The sequence below is a fragment of the Aedes albopictus genome, chromosome 3, assembly GCF_035046485.1.
Source record: "Aedes albopictus strain Foshan chromosome 3, AalbF5, whole genome shotgun sequence".
NCBI lineage: Eukaryota > Metazoa > Arthropoda > Insecta > Diptera > Culicidae > Aedes > Aedes albopictus.
Genome location: NC_085138.1, coordinates 42,410,904 through 42,429,856, shown reverse-complemented (window position 1 = coordinate 42,429,856; position 18,953 = coordinate 42,410,904). Strand labels below are relative to the sequence as shown.

General features: G+C 40.7%; 1 protein-coding gene across 1 annotated transcript; it reads left to right on the top strand.

Moving 5' to 3' along the window:
- The first annotated feature begins 266 nt into the window (after positions 1-266).
- On the top strand, positions 267-18,066 carry LOC109402985 (nucleolar and coiled-body phosphoprotein 1). The gene is made up of 4 exons (XM_019675708.3): positions 267-1,227; positions 11,120-11,570; positions 11,640-11,996; positions 16,254-18,066. Exons 1-4 carry the CDS (start codon positions 783-785, stop codon positions 17,275-17,277), a joined length of 2,277 nt encoding a protein of 758 aa, XP_019531253.2. The 5' UTR covers positions 267-782; the 3' UTR covers positions 17,278-18,066.
- Positions 18,067-18,953: the final 887 nt, after the last annotated feature.

The following is an 18,953-nucleotide window of genomic DNA, read 5'->3' as shown; positions in this document are numbered from 1 at the left end:
GATTTGGATTGGATTTGGATTGGATTTGGATTGGATTTGGATTGGATTTGGATTGGATTTGGATTGGATTTGGATTGGATGTTGTTTGGATTTAGAATAAATTCAGATTGGCTCAACTATTGGATTTCGAATTTCAATTATTGATTGTCAAACGAGTTCATCGGAATCATGAACATTTTTTAACGAAAAAATCCCGAGTGCGGCCCTTGTCCGCGCATAAAACACTAAAACATTCGTTCGATATGCTGTCACGACAAATGTCAAAACATTGCAAAAAGCATAAATTTTTGACATTCGTCCCAACGCACACAACCAAACATTGCGAAATGAATGAAGCGAAGAGTGTAAACTCGCGAGTGTGTAAACCAAAAAAACTAAACTTTGTCCATCTCGCGTAAAAGCTGCCATTTTTCGGTTGTGTAGTGGCGTTGAAAATCGACAATTTAGTGCGGTATTCCGGCTTTGTGGCCGGCTTGTGTTAGCACCGTTCGGTTCCGCTAGTATCCGGCGTTCCGTTTAGGCAGTGAAAAGTATCGATTTCGTCCGTCAAGATGTGATAATCGCTCCCCGGATTTGAAACTCTGTGTGTGCGCGAACGAACTGTGTAAAGTCCTTGAGAAAAATTTCTTCCTGCCGGTGTTTCCCTTTTTGTTCGATTGGCAGCAGCAGCAGCCAGCAGCCCATTTCGTCGGTGCGGGGCTGGTTGGGGTTCGCGGGCGGGGCGAACGAAGAACGATTCTGTGTGTGATTTTTTGTGTGCGAAATTTGTAAGTTCTCGAAAGATGTCTTCGAAGCTGCTCAACTACCCATCGGCCGGAGCGAATCCGCATCTGGGTGCCGGTGGTGGCAGTTCGGCGGGGTCGTCGACTGCGAACCGAAATGGCACCACCATCGGCCACGGTTCCTCCTTGTTGAATTTGGAGAATCTCCAACTGGATGACATCCTGTGCACCGTTTGCCAATCGGTTCTGGTTGAGCCGGTGTTTCTTCCGTGCCAGCACCGGTTCTGCCGGAACTGTCTCAGCGGAACGATCGAGAAGAACAACCTCAACTGTCCGTGCTGTCGGAAACGGTTCGGGACGTGGTACCGGAACGCTTCCCGAATGAACAAGTTGGTTCACGAGAAGCTGTGGAATGCGATCCAGAGCCAGTTTCGGGACTATCTGGACGAGGACGGTGCCGGGCGGTGCAATGGGAACGGAAGCGTTGGTAGCTGCTTTGTACCGCGTAAGTAAATTGTTGATTTAGTTGGGGTTGTGTTTTTTTTTTCGATTTATTGATCGAGAATTTACTGCCATTACATTGCACAATGTTTGCAGATGCGAGATGAAAAACGATTTGGGATGTCAAATGACAAGTCGGTTTAATATTATTAAAATCGGAAAATGTACGGTCAAAGTGCTTAGTTCTCATATCCAACCTAGTAGAATACGGTTGCGGCACCAGTTGATTACTTCTTCAGTTTTTCCATTCTTTTAAATTGGAATGAAAATAAATTGAAGCGCTGTCCTTTGTTCAAAGAAGTTATGAACAAAATTCTTCTAAATGATGATGTTATCATGTTATGTTATGTTCGGTATAATAGATAGCAAATAATACTGTTATGGTATGCAATTGGGACTCTTATAGCAAATAGTGCTGAGTTTTTTAGCGTATTTTATGTCTTATCCAAGTTAAATAATTGTCATCCCTAAAATATCTGAAACATCCGACCAGAATCACATAACAAGTTTATTACAAAACTGTAAAAAGCAACGAAATTTTTCAGTAGGATCTTGTACCGTTGGGCAGGTGTTCCTATTTTGAACACAACTTAGTAAATTTTATATAATAAACTTTATATTTATCATACGCTGAGATACGTACAGTATCTAATCCTATACAAAAATTAAAAATTAATTGTTATGAAATTGACTTAGTTATAGCGGTAAGTGCCTAAAATAGGTTCACCTACCCAAATGGTACAAAACCATATTTCATAGAACCATGTTCCTCCATAATATGTCCGGTAACTTTCGCAAAAACCTTTCTTGTAGTCCTTAAATAGTATTTGCTTTATGCTTATTCAGGAACACATTGTAGTTTACGTTTCCAATTTTCTCGATTACGGTTGTTGATTTCCATCTCTAAGAAATCATTGAATGGACCTTGTCATACGCAAAATCGCCGGGCTTGAAACTCCTTCGGACTGCACCGTGTCTCTTATTGAAGGCATCATTCTGTTTCTGGAACAACGTATGTTGCGAAGGTTTGATTCAGCAGTTTAATTGTTGCTCTCGATGTCATGAATTTGGTCGCATGAACTTCCATTTGCCAATTGAAGCTATCACGAGGAAATAAATGATAAACTTAGAGTTGAATTTAACACGTCCTTTGTAGTTGGAGGTTCAGTGACGAATGAACAAATTTTATTTAAAGCTGTCACATAATCATGATTGCTTGCTTCAGCACCCCACCTCAATCGAATAATTTAAGTTTTTCACGAAGAAGCGAGGTATGCACTTTAAACGGAATCGCCCAAGTAATTTTCGTTCAGTGCATTATTTTTCCGTGACCTAAATTTAAGGACAAGGTATTTGGAGTACATAGCTCAAATTTTCTAGAGCACCGTTTTTTAGAACCGTTTAACGGATTTGGATGAAAATGCACAGCAAGCCCCATTTGATTTGACGTTTCGTTTCAGCTCCGTAATATGCGGAATATAAAGCGACGCTTGCTAATTTCTCGAGCGTTTCCTAGCCTGAATTTTCCACGCAGCTAGACAAGCCAAGAAATTTCTTGCGATCTGCGTACTACCCAAAATGTTGCAAAGGGGTCTTGGAAATTTCTTGGCCTATCTCGATGCGTGGAAAATTCAGGCAAGGAATCGCTCAAGAAATGAGAAAGCGTCGCTTTATTCCAGATCCTATCACGCAGAAAAATAAATTGTACGCACAATTAAATTCTAGTTCAAATCAACCGATTTTACAGTTTACTATAGCGACAAACTGATTTCTAGTTTAAACTGAACTGTTCCATTGTTTGATAATACGAATATTTTCATTTGCCGAAATGTTTGACAGTTTGTTAAAACAAACAGAGATATGGTATTTTCAACATGAAATAATGGATTGATTTAAACGACTGCACTTTTGCCACTAACAAACCCGGAATGTGATTGTGTTGGTGAAGGCAGCGACTGCGGCAGCTCGGAAATCTATTTTTAGACCGTCGGTAAGCGGATGGGGAGGAGATCGACTAAAAAAAGACAAAAAAGGCGAAACCGATCAACTTTTTGTGGATGCTGTCGTGAGTACTTGCGCGTTATCCATCACGACCAAAGTGCACTTGGAAGTTGGCGTGATGGATTTGCTACACCTTCTTCGTTGTGACGATGTTGGGGTAAGCATTTTATAGATGTGTGCTTTCGGACCATGTTTATGGTTTTTATTTTGTTTAAACAAATGAAATTTTTGACATTATATAAAATGATGGTTATCGGTTGTTTTTATCGATAAACTCTAAATGAAAACAATTAAATATAACTTTGGAATAAGTAAATTCTCAGTTTGAAAATCAACCATGCGTTTTATTGTTTTAAACAAGCGCCATTTTTCCTGCGTGTAGTACGGAGCTGAAAAGAAACGTCAAATCAAATGGGGCTTGCTGTGTTAAATTTCTTGACCATTCGGGTCACGGAAAAATAATGCACTGAACGAAAATTACTTGAGCGATTCCGTTTGAAGAGCATTATGCGATATGAGATATGACGAAGCTACATCTCGAATTTTCAAGAGCTCAAATCTGAAGGGTATATGTCATTTGGCATAAAATCATTTGGCATAAGGCCATTTGGCATAAGATCACTTGGCATAACGGTCAGTTGGCATAATGGACACTTGGTATAATAAAGAAGGGTGCATTTCGGTTATGCCAAATGTTCATCATGCCAAATGACCGTTATGCCAAATGTCTTTATGCAAAGAGACCTTATGCCAAATGTCCCGCTCCCAATCTGAAGAACCAAATGCACAGAAAAGTGGATCGATTGGTCACCACCAGCATCATCCAATAGGGCTTGAACCAGACTGGAAGTTGAATCATTTGTCGTCCTCTCTGAGATAGGATTCACAGGACAACAAGCTGAGATAGCCGAGAGAGCTTGGGTGTGCTACTCACAGTCCAAGGATCTGAGTTCAATTCTCGGTCGGATCTCAATTTTTTACCCGTAACGTGGGTAGATCACCTTATAATGGTGCGTTACGGCGTAAGATCTACCATAACCAATTTTGATTTCGTAAATTTCCAGCTTGGTTTAAATGCAGGAAAATTCTAAGATCAAAATTTGGTTTACTTTTCTGTGTTTTGTTTTATTTTTGTATATTGTTTTTCACTACTAATGTACAATTTTTCCGTGTTATTTGCTTGATTTTAACTTCAACTTTAATAAAATAACGATTTGTTTCAGTGCTGTTCAGGTAAATAAAGTTGTAACAACCCGTAACGTGGGTAGATCACCTTTGAATGGTGCGTTACGGTGTAAGATCTACCATTTCAAGTTTTGATCTTGCTATTTTCCAGCCTGGTTTATTTAAATGCAGGAACATTCCAGGATCAAGATTTGGTGTACTGTTTTACACTATTTATTTATTTATTTTTTATTCTAATTATTTTTCACTGCTAATATACCGTTTGTTTCAGATGGATGGAGGTAAATTAAACCTATATATAAATAACAATTTACAAAAATATAACAGTGGAGAACGTATCACAATTTAATACTTTTTTATATTTCAGATTTACAAGCAGGCAATTAGCGATCAAAACGGCGAAGTATCTCTTTCTTTAGAAAGGTCAAGATTACCGTTCGATACAGTGACAAGTAGACCACGTTTTCCGCGTCGATTTATTCGTACCGAGTTCCATAGTTTCGATTTCTTTTTCGAACATTTACGATAATGTATTTTTGTTCACCTTCAACTTATATTACGCAAATATGTACAACGGTTTTATTATACGCAATCTTATTAACACGGGAACGTGAAAGAAAAAAAGTAATACAAGAACATAGATGAAACTCAAAAGCAACGATTCTAGTTGTTTAGTTGTCCAGTTTTCTCGTAAAGCTACGGCGCGGGTTTCGGTTTTTCAGCATTGGCAGTAACATTAAACGGAATTGCATACAGTTTATTTTCTGACTGAGAAACGATAAGCTTAAAACGTGCGTTACAGTCGACTCTCTATGTCTCGATGTTCTACATCTCGATATCTCTCTCTATCTCGATGATTTGATCGGTCCCTTCAATCTGCATACTTTTTTCCTCTCTACATCTCGATATCTCCTTATCTCGATATTCCCTATGTCGATGCGATCTCGTTCGTTTTTGTTCTAGATTTCCTCTCTACATGTCGATATGCCCATTTTCACAGGTTACTAGACCTCGATTCCTAGGTACAAAACATTCTGGGAAGGCGAAGTGACATTTGTTTGTTGTCGGTTTTTTCTAGCAACGGAGATATTTTCAATCTAGTATGCATTACAAATTGGTTCCTCAGTTCGATCTCTCCCTATCTCGATGGTCCCTTCAATATCGAGACCTGGAGAGTCGACTGTATTACGAGTTGATCCGACATAAGCGTTGTTAAAAAATTATTCATACCCGGTATATAATTAAATTTAATACACAAACATACAATAAAATTATTGTATTCTTCCGACAGCCGGCTTGCGGAAGACTAAATCATATCAAGGATTGCATAGCTCACATCACTTACCAATGTGAATTCAGATCTATGTAACTTTCTATCCCTTCCCTTCCCACTAACAAACTTCCTTCCTGTGACAACCGTGGGGATGCGGAGGTACACACGGTCTCTAGTAGCAACGGATGTCACACCAAAATTCCTTCCCTTCCCCGATGACCGTAAGGACGTGGCCTGCGCCGGTACTGACAATATAAAGTTTTGAACCTTCAAAATTGCACATTGAGGATGGAAAGCTACACCCAGGCCCCATCCATTTGGTTCCCTGTGCAATGTTGACTATTCTGGTCAGTAACGGAGTAGCAACTACGAATTGTACGGTCATCTCATGCTCATGCTCATTAGCATTAGCATTAGCATTAGCATTAAGCGAATCGCACAAATTCGTAGGTGGTACAGTCCTAGACCGCTGTTATGAGGGTTGCCTCTTTCCCGTCCGTACCAAAGCACAAAGATGTGGGACTAATCTCTGACTCTTAGACAAGACTGACGCAATCCTCCAATGGTCGAGCACTGTCCTGGCCACGTCCTTGCGACTGCTGAGGGATGGGAAAGGATGGTTAGTTTTGGACACCTATGAAAAATGTAGACAACTCTACGATCTCTCAGGCCTAGGTGTCACGGGATTGTTAGGTTGTTGTTAGTGGAAGGGTAAACTCCAAAGGATACGCTTGGTCAAAGTTCAGGCACACCATTGTTAGACTGCTTCGAATCAGTTGTTTGCCCAATTCATCCTGTGTCCTCGTCATCTTGGTTGGATTACTAGCTTCTTCGGTTGGTAATCTGAAATGTAAAATAATATTAACATCGTCCGTCAAATAAGCTACATATTAGTGATACGCTCGCCACAGTTACATATTTTTATAATATGATTTATATCATACGATAAATTTACCTGAATCTTGCTGAAATAAAATATTAATTAGTAGTGCACTAAAACAAAATAAAATACAAAACACAAAAAAGTAAATCAAACTTTGATCTTGGAATATTTATAAATACGGTAAATATCAAGATCAAAATTTGATTTGGTAGATCTTACACCGCAACGCACCATTCTAAGGTGATCTACCCACGTTACGGGGAATCTCATGCTCATGTTCATGCTCATATATTGCTAAATATCAGTAGAATAACTAGCCACAGAAGTCCAATGTCGCCCTTACAGCGTCAGCAGCGGTACTAGAAGTGTCAAGTTAATTTTGTTTACAATAACAAAAGGTCCTCTACAAGATGGACACTTGAAAATAGTAAATTATTGCAATTAAAGTTATTAAAATAATTAAATACGAAATGTGACTACAGCGCCATTGGAGTTCTAATGTATTTCTATTTAAATATCGGAGTGACTATTCTGGATGATATGAGATTTTCTTCATTGATTTCTCCCAGGCTTCCGCCAGAAATTTTATTCAGGGATTCAATTATTATTCCCAAAATTCATTTAGGCAGTCCTAAGGAGATTCCAGCTTAATTTTATAGATCGATGTGCGAGCAGACAGTGCGAACGGCGATGATTTCCTTCTTCGCTCCGAACCACTTCTCGACCATCAGCTTATTCTTTGACACCTTGTAGATATCCAAGTGGCGGAAGCTCTTGGACAGCTTTCCGCGGGGTCCGTACACCGTCCGGCCGAGTCGCTGCTGTTCGAGAAATCCATGGCGTAGCTTTGCTTACCGACAGGCGAAAGGAAAGGAGGCGGAACGGATCCGGCAGGGGTCGTGGACGTTGTGGAACCTTTCCCATAGATCGAGGAGAATCCATCGAGACTGTTGCCTGATGGCTGGTGATCTAAATTCGGGGATCGCCTCATCAACATCGAACTGTCATGTCCGGGAAACATCTTCTGCATCACGTTTGATAACATGGCCGAATGCAGAGGGGACACATCCCCTGGCAGCTTGTTGAATGGAAGTGAGAAATTGTTACCACCAGTCGGTGACTGTGCCATTGGAGAGTGGAGTTGTAGGCGCCGAAGAAGACGAAGGATGAGATTCTTGCTTCAGCTTTTCGGTATCACTTCCACCGGCATGGCCACTTCCCGATGAGCCACCACCGGAAGATCGGGCAGAGAGTTTCGGGATTTCTACTGGGATCAGTGCTGAAAATTTCATTTCGTCATATCTAAATTCAACCACCTACAGCTCATTTCAGAAGCTGAACCTGAGAATATGGTATATGGAAAACTTGTGCAGCTAGACCAGTTCTGCAAGAAAGTCACGGAAAAAACACTATTTTTCGAATATTTATGGTAAACTAGCTGTCCCCGGCAAACTTTGTCTTGCCTACTGCGTTTTTTTTGACGTTTCAAGTCTTTAGCCAAGGCCAAGTCCCCGTTCAAAATATATGAAGAATGGATTTCCAAAAACTCTCAATTTTCCCATGTTTTATGGCTCATAAACCTTCCTTGGGTGAAAACCAACAGAACAAAACTAAGACGACCCAAATCGGACCCTCCGTTCGCTAGTTATGCGCGGTCCCACGTATGCCACTGCATTTTTATATATATAGATGTCACGGACTACCTTTGAAAAACGCCAAATGATATTCACCGTGAATATCATTGGGATTTTTTGAAGGTAGTCCGTGACATTTACCTTAAATACCGTCGTGCGGGGCTTCTTTATACACTTTTTATTGGTTTTTCAATTTTATGACATTATAACTCCCAGAGTAGTGAATGTATTTCCACAATTTTTACACATAATAATTGTGAGTATGTATGTAGGATGCATGCAAAATTTGAACTAAATCCATCAATAAACAAAAAAGTTGCCCATACACCAATCGGAGACATCTCATATAGAACCAAAGGGGGGCTACTTTGGACATTTATAATTAAAACAAAGTTAAAATTCCGGGTTTATTTAAAATACTACTTTGTACCAGTACTGTTGTATACTATATCATACATGATTTCAATTAATATATGCGTTTTTAGGTGGTTCTGTGCTACCTTTGGTATTATGAGCAGCGCGATATTTTCATAGAGACTTAAAGGCTGTCTGGGGGCCATCAATCCTTTATTTAGGTTAAACGGTCATTTATAAAGCGTATCGATACAAATATTCGATTGTATATGCTACGTCGATACTTTTTGCACGAATTGAGCAACCCTCTGAAATTTATGAACTGTAGAAACAATGCTTACAGAGCAAATGTTCTGATACGTTATGTATATTTTTATGATTCATTCGATGATTTTTCGCCTCCTGACAAGCAATAAAGGGTTTGTTTGAAAAACAATTTCAACCAAATGAAGGGGAAAATATTGCGTCATAATAGTCCCAAAGACATCAAACAGATTTGAACCATATTTCAAATTCAAAAAATCCATATTCAAAAGTGCCCAAAGTAGCCCCGTGTTTCAAAAGTAGCCCCGCACGACGGTATTCAAAAAGTTGCGATTTTTTCGTGACTTTCTTGCAGAACCGGGCTAGCCGCACAAGTTTTTCATATACCATATTCTCAGGTTCAGTTTCTAAAATGAGCTGTAGGTGATTGAATTTAGATGTGACGAAATGAATTTTTCAGCACTGACTATGATACCTTCAGGGATTCCTCTGGGATTTCCGCCAAGATTTTTTTAGAGATTCTTTCGGATTTCTGGGTTGCCTCCCGGGATTCTTTCAGGGACTTTTCCCAGGTTTCCTTCGTGGATTGCTTTCGGAATCAAAGAATTACTCTCATGATTTCGCCATTCATTTTCCCGTTTCACCTTCATTGCGTGATGGCTGTACCGGCCAAGGTACCGGCTTCATTTTACTGCCAACAGGATTCATCTCTCTGGGTTTCATTTTTGGAAACATTTCGATCCATACTCGTGTTATGAGCAGTCCATGATCGTCTGGCTCAACGGAAAATAACCGTTCCTGATGCAGTTCACCTTTTCGCCTATCTCAACGGATAAAATCCGTTCCTGAGGCAGTTTACTTTTGAGTAAACTTGGAAGTTTTATCGCCTAGCTCAACGGATGAAATCCGTTCCTGAGGCAGTTCACCTTTCAGGTGAACTTGGAAATGTCGTCGCCGTCGCCTAACACAACGGATAGAATCCGTTTCTGAGGCAGTACCTTGTGAAGGAACTTGAATAGTTTTTCGCCCAACTCAACGGATGGAATCCGTTCCTGGGGCAGTCCCTTGCGAAGGAACTTGATTTTTTTTTTTTGTCGCTCAATACTGGAAGCCGAAGTTTGTTGCCTAAGCAACAACTTGTTCAGCTAGACTTTTTTTCACCAGTAATGTCCAATGTTGTTGGAATCTACTTACTGAATATTTTCCAAAACGCTGCAGGTTCATCTCGTCGCCATTTGTGGTATTGTACATTGATTAATAAAACAATGAACTATGAACTAAACAATTATATGATGATTATTTTATTGGACACAGGAAAGTGACAATACGTATCGGAGCCAATGCGTGTGTCCTCCAGTGAAGTCGCTGTCAGGCTGCTCCCTTCAACTATCGGCCTACTAAGTATGATCGGAATCACCACAACACCAATTTCAGAACCACCGCCCTTCCGTGAAAAGAACAATAAATGTTTAACTCGGATTTACGAAAGGTCATATTGGCGAGACACCATCCACATGTTTGTATTTTAACCCTTTATAAGGCCGAGAAAACTAGAAGAGTAATCAACGCATACTATTATGGAAATGATTATACTCATGATTACATGTACAAAACAGTTTTTGTTTGAAAGAAACTCTCAAAAATATAGGTGGCAATATAGTTGCCACTGCCCGTTCAGCCCAAAAACACTGGTGGCAACATAGTTGCCACTGCCCATTTACCCCAAAAACGAGCTTTTGAGGTGGCAATATAGTTACCACTGCCCGTTTAGGCCACCAACGCTGGTGGCAATATTCTTGCCACTGCCCGTTTAGGGTACTTTTCTTCTTTTGACTTCGACAAAAAGCCGAAAAGAGATCTTAGAGTGGATTAGGGCTTAACCCATAATTTAAACTGTGTAGTTCAGCTCATATCAACCCATGATTTGATTACTTCTTAAAATATTTACCAAATCTTTAGTTTTACAATAAGTTTGAGCTTATTTCCTTCGCACGGTCAAATTTAGCCATTTTTGAGACTACAAATGGCTCCCAAATTATTGTTACAGCTTTGTTTAGTACCAAAAAAATACCAGGCGTTGTTAGTAATCCTAATTTTGCGTAACACAAAAAAGAAGTTCGAAATAAATTGTTATAAAACAGAAAAAAATAAAAACAGTAGGTGGCAATATAGTTGCCACTGCCTTATAAAGGGTTAATAATTGGGAAATAAGAAACACCCATAATCTAAATAAGTTTCAAGCTAGTATGCCTACCATATTTGTTTAATTATTTAATGTTGATTTTGATCTGTTTCTTTTCAGAAAGCGAAAGCGTTATCCACCTCAGCGAACCGGGTGAAATTCGTAAAGAGTACGAGAATGAACTGCAGCGATATCGCAAGGAGCTCATCGAAGAAAAGAAAAAAGAACTAGCCGCCTCGGAAAAATACATCATCAACCTCTACAAACAGGAGGGAATTATCGATCTGGTGGACAGCAGCGATCACCTGTCAATTTCGTCTACGACAAGCACTCCGGAACCACCACCGGATAAGAGCCGAAATCCAGCACAAAGCTCCAATCAGGAGGCCAAAGCACACGAAGTCGTCGAAGATGACGAAGAAGCTGGACCTTCCGGATCCGGAAATGGGAAGAAGGACTGTAGTCAGGCGAAACCAGTTGCTCCCAATCAGAACAGTGCGATCACCAGCAGTAGCAATAACGTGAATTCTACTAGTCGTCAGGAGACTCCCAAGTCCCAGTCTAATGGAAGGTAAGGGTCGCAACGCGCTGAATTGTTACGTGGAAAAGGCTGAATAACTAAATTCAAATCTCGTTTCAGTGTCATATCGATTTCATCGACCTCCTCCGCCTCGGGAGCATCGTCGTCGTGCATTTCGTCCGCCTCCAGTCGGTACAGTTTAGTCAAACAGCAACCGCAGCAGCAGCAACAACCGGCCTCGAGCAAAGCTCAAAGCTCACAGGAGGCGGCAACCACAAGTAAGCACACCGTTGGTCCGGTGGTCAAGAAGGTTTTCACGATGGCCGAACTGAATCAGAATGAACTGTGCGTGAAACCGACCAAGCTACACCGGCGAAACTCTAGTCAAGCGGTCGATGACGACGACGACGATGGAGACAGTTTGCGATCGGAGCTGAACCATTTCAAGCCCATCTTTTCCACGACGCCCAAGAGTTGGTAAGTGTTCGATGTATCTTTTTAATGCGTACAACAAGCGGCAATCCATGCACCAACGTTGAACTTCCGCCAAACAGCCTTTTCCATGGGCGTAGCCAGAGCGGGGGCAGATGTTCTTTTAAAGACACCTTCAGAAATTCCTTCAGGCATTTATTCAGGAACTTTTACAGGAATTATTTCAGGAATTTATCAAGTGACTTCTCCAGGAATTTCTCCTTCGTGAATTCTTCCAAGGACATCTTGCAGAGTTCCGATAGTGAATGTTTCAGCATTTGTTCCAAGAAATGTTTCAGGAATTCCGCCCACGATTCCATCAGATTTTTTACAGATACCTACTTCCTTTATATTTTTTTCTAGGTATTCCTACAGAAACTCTTCCAAGAATTTGTTAAGAAAGCTTTCCGGGGATTTCCTAAGGAATTCCTCAAGGAAATTACTCCAGGTTTTCCTTCAACAATCCCTCTAGGGATTCACGCGGGATTTTTTTCTGTAATTCTTCAGGAACAACTGCAGGAATTATTTTTAAAAATCCTCCAAGGATTCTTCCAGGAACTCTTTTTAGAATTCCTCCAGGAATTCCTAGTGGAATTCTTTCATGTTCCAGGTAATCCAGTACTTCCTCCAGGAAATCTTTAGGGATCACCTTAGAAATTCTCTTTTGTATTGCTTCCGGGATTACTTTCTGAAGTTTCTTCAGGAATTCCTCCAGGGATTCCTTCAGGAACTGCTACAGCGATTCCTCAAGGAGTTCCTCCACGAACTCTTCTTAGGATTCCCTCAGGATTTCTCCAAGAACTCCATCTGCGATTCCTCCAAAAAATCCTCCAAATATTCACACGGGAGTTTCTTCTGTGCTTCTTTCAGAAACAACTCCAGGGATTATTTCAAAAATTCCTCCAAGGATTCCTCCTGGAAATCTTTTTAGGGATTTTTTCAGGAACTGCTATAGAGATTCCTAAAGAAGTTCCACCACGATTACTTCAGGAATTCTTGCTGGGATTCCTCTAGGAATTCCTCCAAGAATTTCTCCAGGGCTCCACTCGAGAATTCCTTCTGTGATCCTTTCATGAACATTTTGTTTTAAAAATTTCTCCAAAGATTCTCCCAGGAACTGTTTTCAGGATTCCTTCAGGAATTCTTCCTTGTATTCTTTAAGGAATTCCTCCAGGAATTAAGGATTCCTTTAGGAATTCCTCTAGAAATTGGTTCCGAGATTCCTTCTGGAGTTTCTTTAGGAACTGTTTTAGGCATTTCTTCAGGAACTGTTACAGAGATTCCCCCACGAGCACTTTGACGAATTCCTGCAGATTTTTCCAGGAGTTCTTCTGGAGATTCCTTCAGGTATTCCTACAGGTATTCCTCTAGGATATCCTTCATGGATATTTCCAAAGACTCCTACAGGAATTCCTCCAAAGATTTCCCCAGAAATTGCTCCAGTGATTCCTCAAAGAATTCCACTAGGGAATCTCCAACGCATTCTTCCAGGTATTTCAAGGATTCTCCCAAGAATTTCTCCATGGCACCACTCGAGAATTCCTTCTGTGATTGTTTCAGGAACATTTTATTTTAAAAATTTCTCCAAAGATTCTCCCAAGAACTGTTCTTACGATTCCTTCAGGAACTCTTTCCTTGTGTTGTTTAAGAAACTCCTCCAGGAATTAAGAATTCCTTTAGGAATTCCTCTAGAAATTGCTTCCGAGTTTCCGTCTGGAGTTTCTTCAGGAATTCCTCTAGGCATTTCTTCAGGAACTGCTACAGAGATTACTCCACGAACACTATGAAGGATTCCTTCAGCATTTCTACAAGAATTTCATCTGCGATTCCTTCAGGATTTATTCCTGGCATTCCTCTACGAATTCCTTGAGAGATTCCTCAAGAAATTTCTTCTGGATTCTTTCAAGGAATTCTTCCAGGGATTCCTCTGAGAATTCCAGCAGGGGTTTCTCTAAATATCCCTCCAGGAATTCATCCAGAGATTCCTCTAGAAATTCCGCCAGAAATTGCTCTAGGAATTGCTCTGGAGATTTTTCCAGGAGTTCTTCTAAAGATTCCTTCAGGTATTTCTACAGGCATTCCTCTAGGATATCCTCCAGGGATACCTCCTAGAATTCCTACAGGAATCCTTTCTGGCATTCTTCCAGAGGTTCCTCCAGGAGTTTCTTCGGGGATTCCTGCAAAATGTTCACCAGGGAATCCCTTAGGAATTCTTACAGGAATTCATCCAGGAGTGCTTCCAGAAATTCCTGCATGGATATTTCCAGAGACTCCTACAGGAATTCCTCCAAAGATTTCTCCAGAAATTGCTTCAGGGATTCCTCGAAGAATTCCACTAGGGCATCTCCAACGCATTCTTCCAGGTATTTATCTAAGCATTCTTCCAGAAATGTCTCCTTGGATTCTTGCAGAGATTTCTCCAGGATTTTTTTTTCAGCGTTTCCTCTAGGAATTGCTTCAGGGAACCTCCGGGAATTCCACAGAAGTGCCTTCAGGAGTTTTTTTTCTTTTCCAAGGTCTCCTCGTGGTATTCCTCCATAAATTTCCCCAGAAATTTCTTCAGGGATTCTTCCATGAATTTTACCAGCAATTGATCTAGGAATTCCTTCATAAAGTCTGTCAGAAATTCATCCATGAATTTCTCCAGGAAATGCTTCTGGAATTCCTTCAAAAATACTTCCAGGATTCTCCTTAGGACTTTCCTCCAGGAATTACTGCAGGGATTCCTCCAGAATTCCCACCAGGAATTCCGCTAAGAATTCCTGCAGCAACTTCGCCAGGGATTCTTCCAGGGATTTCTCCTCGAATTTCTTTAAGGATTCCCCCAATGATTCTTTCAGGAGTTTCTTCGAGGATATTTTCAGGAATTCCTCCAGAAGTTCCTCTTGAAGGGATTCTCGAGGGATTTTTTCAGAAATTTCTCCCAGAGTTCCATTTAAGACTCGTACAGAAATTCATCCAGTGCTTCTTTCAAGAATTCTTCTAGAGATTTCTCCAGAGATTCCTTTAGAGATTGCTCGACGTATTTCTCCAGGGATTCCTCCAGGAAATCCTTCGAAGATTCCTCTACGAAATATTCCATATATTTCTTCAATGATTCTTCCAAGAAATCCTGTAGGTATTTCTTCAGGAATTCTTCCAGGAAATTCTCCAGGAATACCTTGAAAAATTTTTCATGAAGTCCTCCAAAACTTCCACCAGAGATCTCTCCAGGAATGGCTTCAGGGATTCCTCCAGGGATTTCTGCACAAATTTCTCCAAGGATTGTCCTAGGGATTCCTTCCGGAATTCCTTCGAGGATTTCTCCAAAAATCCTTCCAAAAATTCCTTTAGAAATTCCTTCTGGAATTTTTCATCGGATTTTTTCAGAAAAAGAAAAACAATAGAATTAGAAATCTTGCAGAACTCTAGAGATTCCTTCAGAAATTCATCCAGTAATTGTTTCAAGAATTCCTCTAGAGATTCCTCCAGAAATTTCTTCAGGGATTCTTTCAGCAATTCCCACAGGAATTCCTCTAGGATTTCATCAAGGCATTCCTCCTGGATTTTATCCAGGAATTTCTCAAGGAACTCATCCGGGAATTCCTCCAGGAATTTCCCCAGAATTTTTGTCAGGAATTGATCCAAGCTCCTGGACATCATTCAGAAATTATGTTAACAATTCCTCCAGGAATTTCTACAGGAAATCCTCTAGGAATTTCTTCAGAAATTCTGAAAAAAAGTTCTGCAGGAATACCTTCAGATTTTTTTCAGGAATTTCTCCAGACATTCCTTCAGAGATTCCTGCAGGAATTTCTCCTCCAGAGATTTTCCCAGGGATTCCTCCAGAAAATCTTCCTGAAATTCCTCGTGGAATTTCTCAAGGGATTTTATTCAGAAATTTCTCCACGAATTCCTCTAGAGATTTCTCCAGGAATTCCTCCTAGGATAGCTCCAGAAATTCATCCAGGAGTTCTTGCTGGGTCTCATCCCAGAGTTCTACCTGAAATTCCTCCAGGGATTGCGCCAGGAATTTGTCCAGAAGTTCGTCCAGGCATTTCTCCAGGAATCAGGGATTTTTCAAAGAATTCCTCAAAGGATTTCTTCAGAAATTTCTCTAACATTTCCTACGGGAATTCCTCAATAAATTTATTCAAAAAAATGTAGGGATTCCTGCCAGGATTCCTCCAGGAATTTCTTCCCAGCTTGCTACGCCCTTGGCCATTTCTCAAACCAAAACTCCGATATGAAAGTAAGACTAACTCACCATTCCTTTATTTCCAGTTTCTCATCCAAGGCGATCGTACGAGTTCCTTCGGTACGACCGGAAACCGGATCGCTACCACCAAAGTCCGAGTGTTTCAGCCCGAGCAAAAGCCCGTTTAAGCCAATCGATCCGACGACTCCTCGCCGCTCGGCATTCTCCGTAGTGAATGTAAACCTATTCACTCCGCTAACCGTAACCATCACCGAAGCAGCCAACAAATCGACCGGCAAGCTGCAGAAGCGAAAAGTTAGCGAGTCTGTTGGCAAAAAGCAGAAAACAGCGACAAAGTCATCCGGTAAGGCGAGAAAGCAGCCTAGCAGCAAATCAAACGGAGCAAACCCGGAACCAGACCGTCGCAAACGGAAGTTGAAGTTTTCGCCGCTTCCGAAAGCGAAGGTGAAAGAGGAGGTTGCGAAGGCAAGCGATAACAGTAGTAACAGTAGAACCACCCGAAGAAGCCAAGCGAGGCAACCCAGTAGGCTGAAAAACATCATCGTTAGCGATCAGCAGCGACGGGAAGCGATGATCGAACAGGAACGACGAGACTTTGAATTTGCACAAAAACTTCAGAAGAAGCTCAATCGCACAAGGGGAGCTACATTGCTGGTGATGGAATCGCTTCCCAAGGAAGCATCGAAGATTATAGCTAGGAAACAGAACAGTAACTACTCGCTACGGCGGCAAACGATAGCCGTTCAACCAATGATCGCGCAATTACCGCCTCCGAATCCTCCGAGTAGCAGTACTTCGTCCATCAGAAGTGACAGAGGCCACCGGGAAGTGCCTTCCCGTAAGAGAGGAGCCCCTGCCAAGGTCGATGAAGCGCCGAAACCGATTGCAGAGTCTACTACGTCGGCGGCGACGACGACGACGACGGCCACAGAGACAAAGCAGGCCAAGAAGCCTAAGTTGCAGCCTGCTGCGATGAAGAAGCGACGACAACCACCGATGATGGTACAAGAGACCCACCCACCAGAGGCAGAAACCGGAGGCAGCAGCGAGAGCAGAATCCTACGACGGTCCAACCGGATCAGATCCTAAAGAGGACCCGACAAAAATCTGATTCTCTTCAAAATGTGATGTTTTTTTTTCTGTTGTCGTCAATGTTGCCACCCGGAACGGAAGCGTTGACGATCGGATTTAAGGTAAATGTGATCTTAGTGACTCAAACACACCGACCTAGAGAGAGAGCGAGAGGGAAAGTGAGCGATGAAAGTACGTAGACAGATGGATGGAAGATGACTAAACCGATCAAGGTAGGTGTATTTTAGTGCGTATGGATGGGACACGGCTCTATAGCTAAGGACAGCGCGCGAGTGTGTTTGGTCTACTTATATTTATTATAATCATCCTAGGGTATATCTACTATATTAATTTAGGCTACGATTAGTATTATTCAACATTTGTGCCGACGCAATCAGTTTTCTTTTGTACCATTTTTAATTTTCAACGAACGAGAGGGAAAAGGACATTTTCTTTTTGTTCTTCAAGCCAACAGTGTGCGTGAAATAATCTCGATTCGGATGTTGTGTAAATAGATGTTTTAAACTGTCAACCAACGTGAATAATCCTTCGCCTTTGTTCACAACGAGGGTTCAAACCTAATCAATTCACAATGCTGCTTGGATCCTGTTTTCTAGAGTTTTCGCAAAAATCGCAAAAATATGAAAAATCATTCCCGCAAAAGAACACTAGACTAGTATCGCCGCTGTCGAAACGAAGCGGGGGGTCAAACAATAGCAACGAAACGTGTGTGGTTCTACAAATTTCCCGATGTTCGGTAGCTGTAAAAATATTAGTAGTAGTCATTATATATGTATGTGTGTAGTACCAATAGCACAATAGCCCATATTAATAGATCACAAAAATAGCAAACGACAACTCAAAAATTGCCAAGGACAAATTTGTGCATCCTTTGAAGACTTGATTCCGATTCAAACTTGGATGGAACGTGGTTCTAATGTCTCTGATTCAGATTGTTACGTGTGCCGAGTGTGGCTGACCCACATTCATTTTCGATCTCGAACTTTCGACGCTGCTGGGTTTTATTGACATCGAAATGTGTACTGAACTTCCGGAATTTTAATACGTACCGTCAAACGGGGTGACTTGCAACGGCGGGGTGACTTGCAACACTTGATGTCTTCTGTCTATGTTTATCAACAAAACATAAAAATCGGACGTTTACATACCAAAACTCAGTTGAACTATAAAGTGCACATACTATCTGAGTAGTAGCCACGATTTTTACTTTTATGAAAATAGTTCCAATAAAATATTAATAAATTTAACATTAGTCTGAAAAAGTAACAAAAATGTGAGCCTCGAATCGTTACCTGCAAAAGAATGAAAACAATATTTCCCAAAAATAATATTCTATATGCGGATTCTATACATAATGAGCTATATGAATTTCCATTTTACTTTATAAAAATATTACAAAATCTTTGTTATATTCATATGTTTTGAAATATTGTACCTAGACGGGGTGACTTGCAACACTCATTTTCTTAACAATTCAAAGTCCAGAAAAACGAAATATTGTTGTTTAACTAATAATTCATTAGTAAAAGTCTAAAGGATCATCATATGAACTGAAAAATACATTACAACTTATGTTAAATTAACAATTAGTAACTTGGTGTTTTTGAGCCCAATATTTTCATATAAAAATTCACAATTCAATTTCCTATGTAAAAACAAATGTAAAAATAAGT

What these genes read in the sequence shown, in the direction of transcription:
- LOC109402985 (XM_019675708.3), top strand. Translation starts at nt 783, where the DNA reads ATGTCTTCGAAGCTGCTCAACTACCCATCGGCCGGAGCGAATCCGCAT. An exon ending in AAGTCCCAGTCTAATGGAAG is followed by an intron (nt 11,571 to 11,639) that starts GTAAGGGTCGCA and finishes ATCTCGTTTCAG; the next exon opens with TGTCATATCGATTTCATCGA. An exon ending in TCCACGACGCCCAAGAGTTG is followed by an intron (nt 11,997 to 16,253) that starts GTAAGTGTTCGA and finishes CTTTATTTCCAG; the next exon opens with TTTCTCATCCAAGGCGATCG.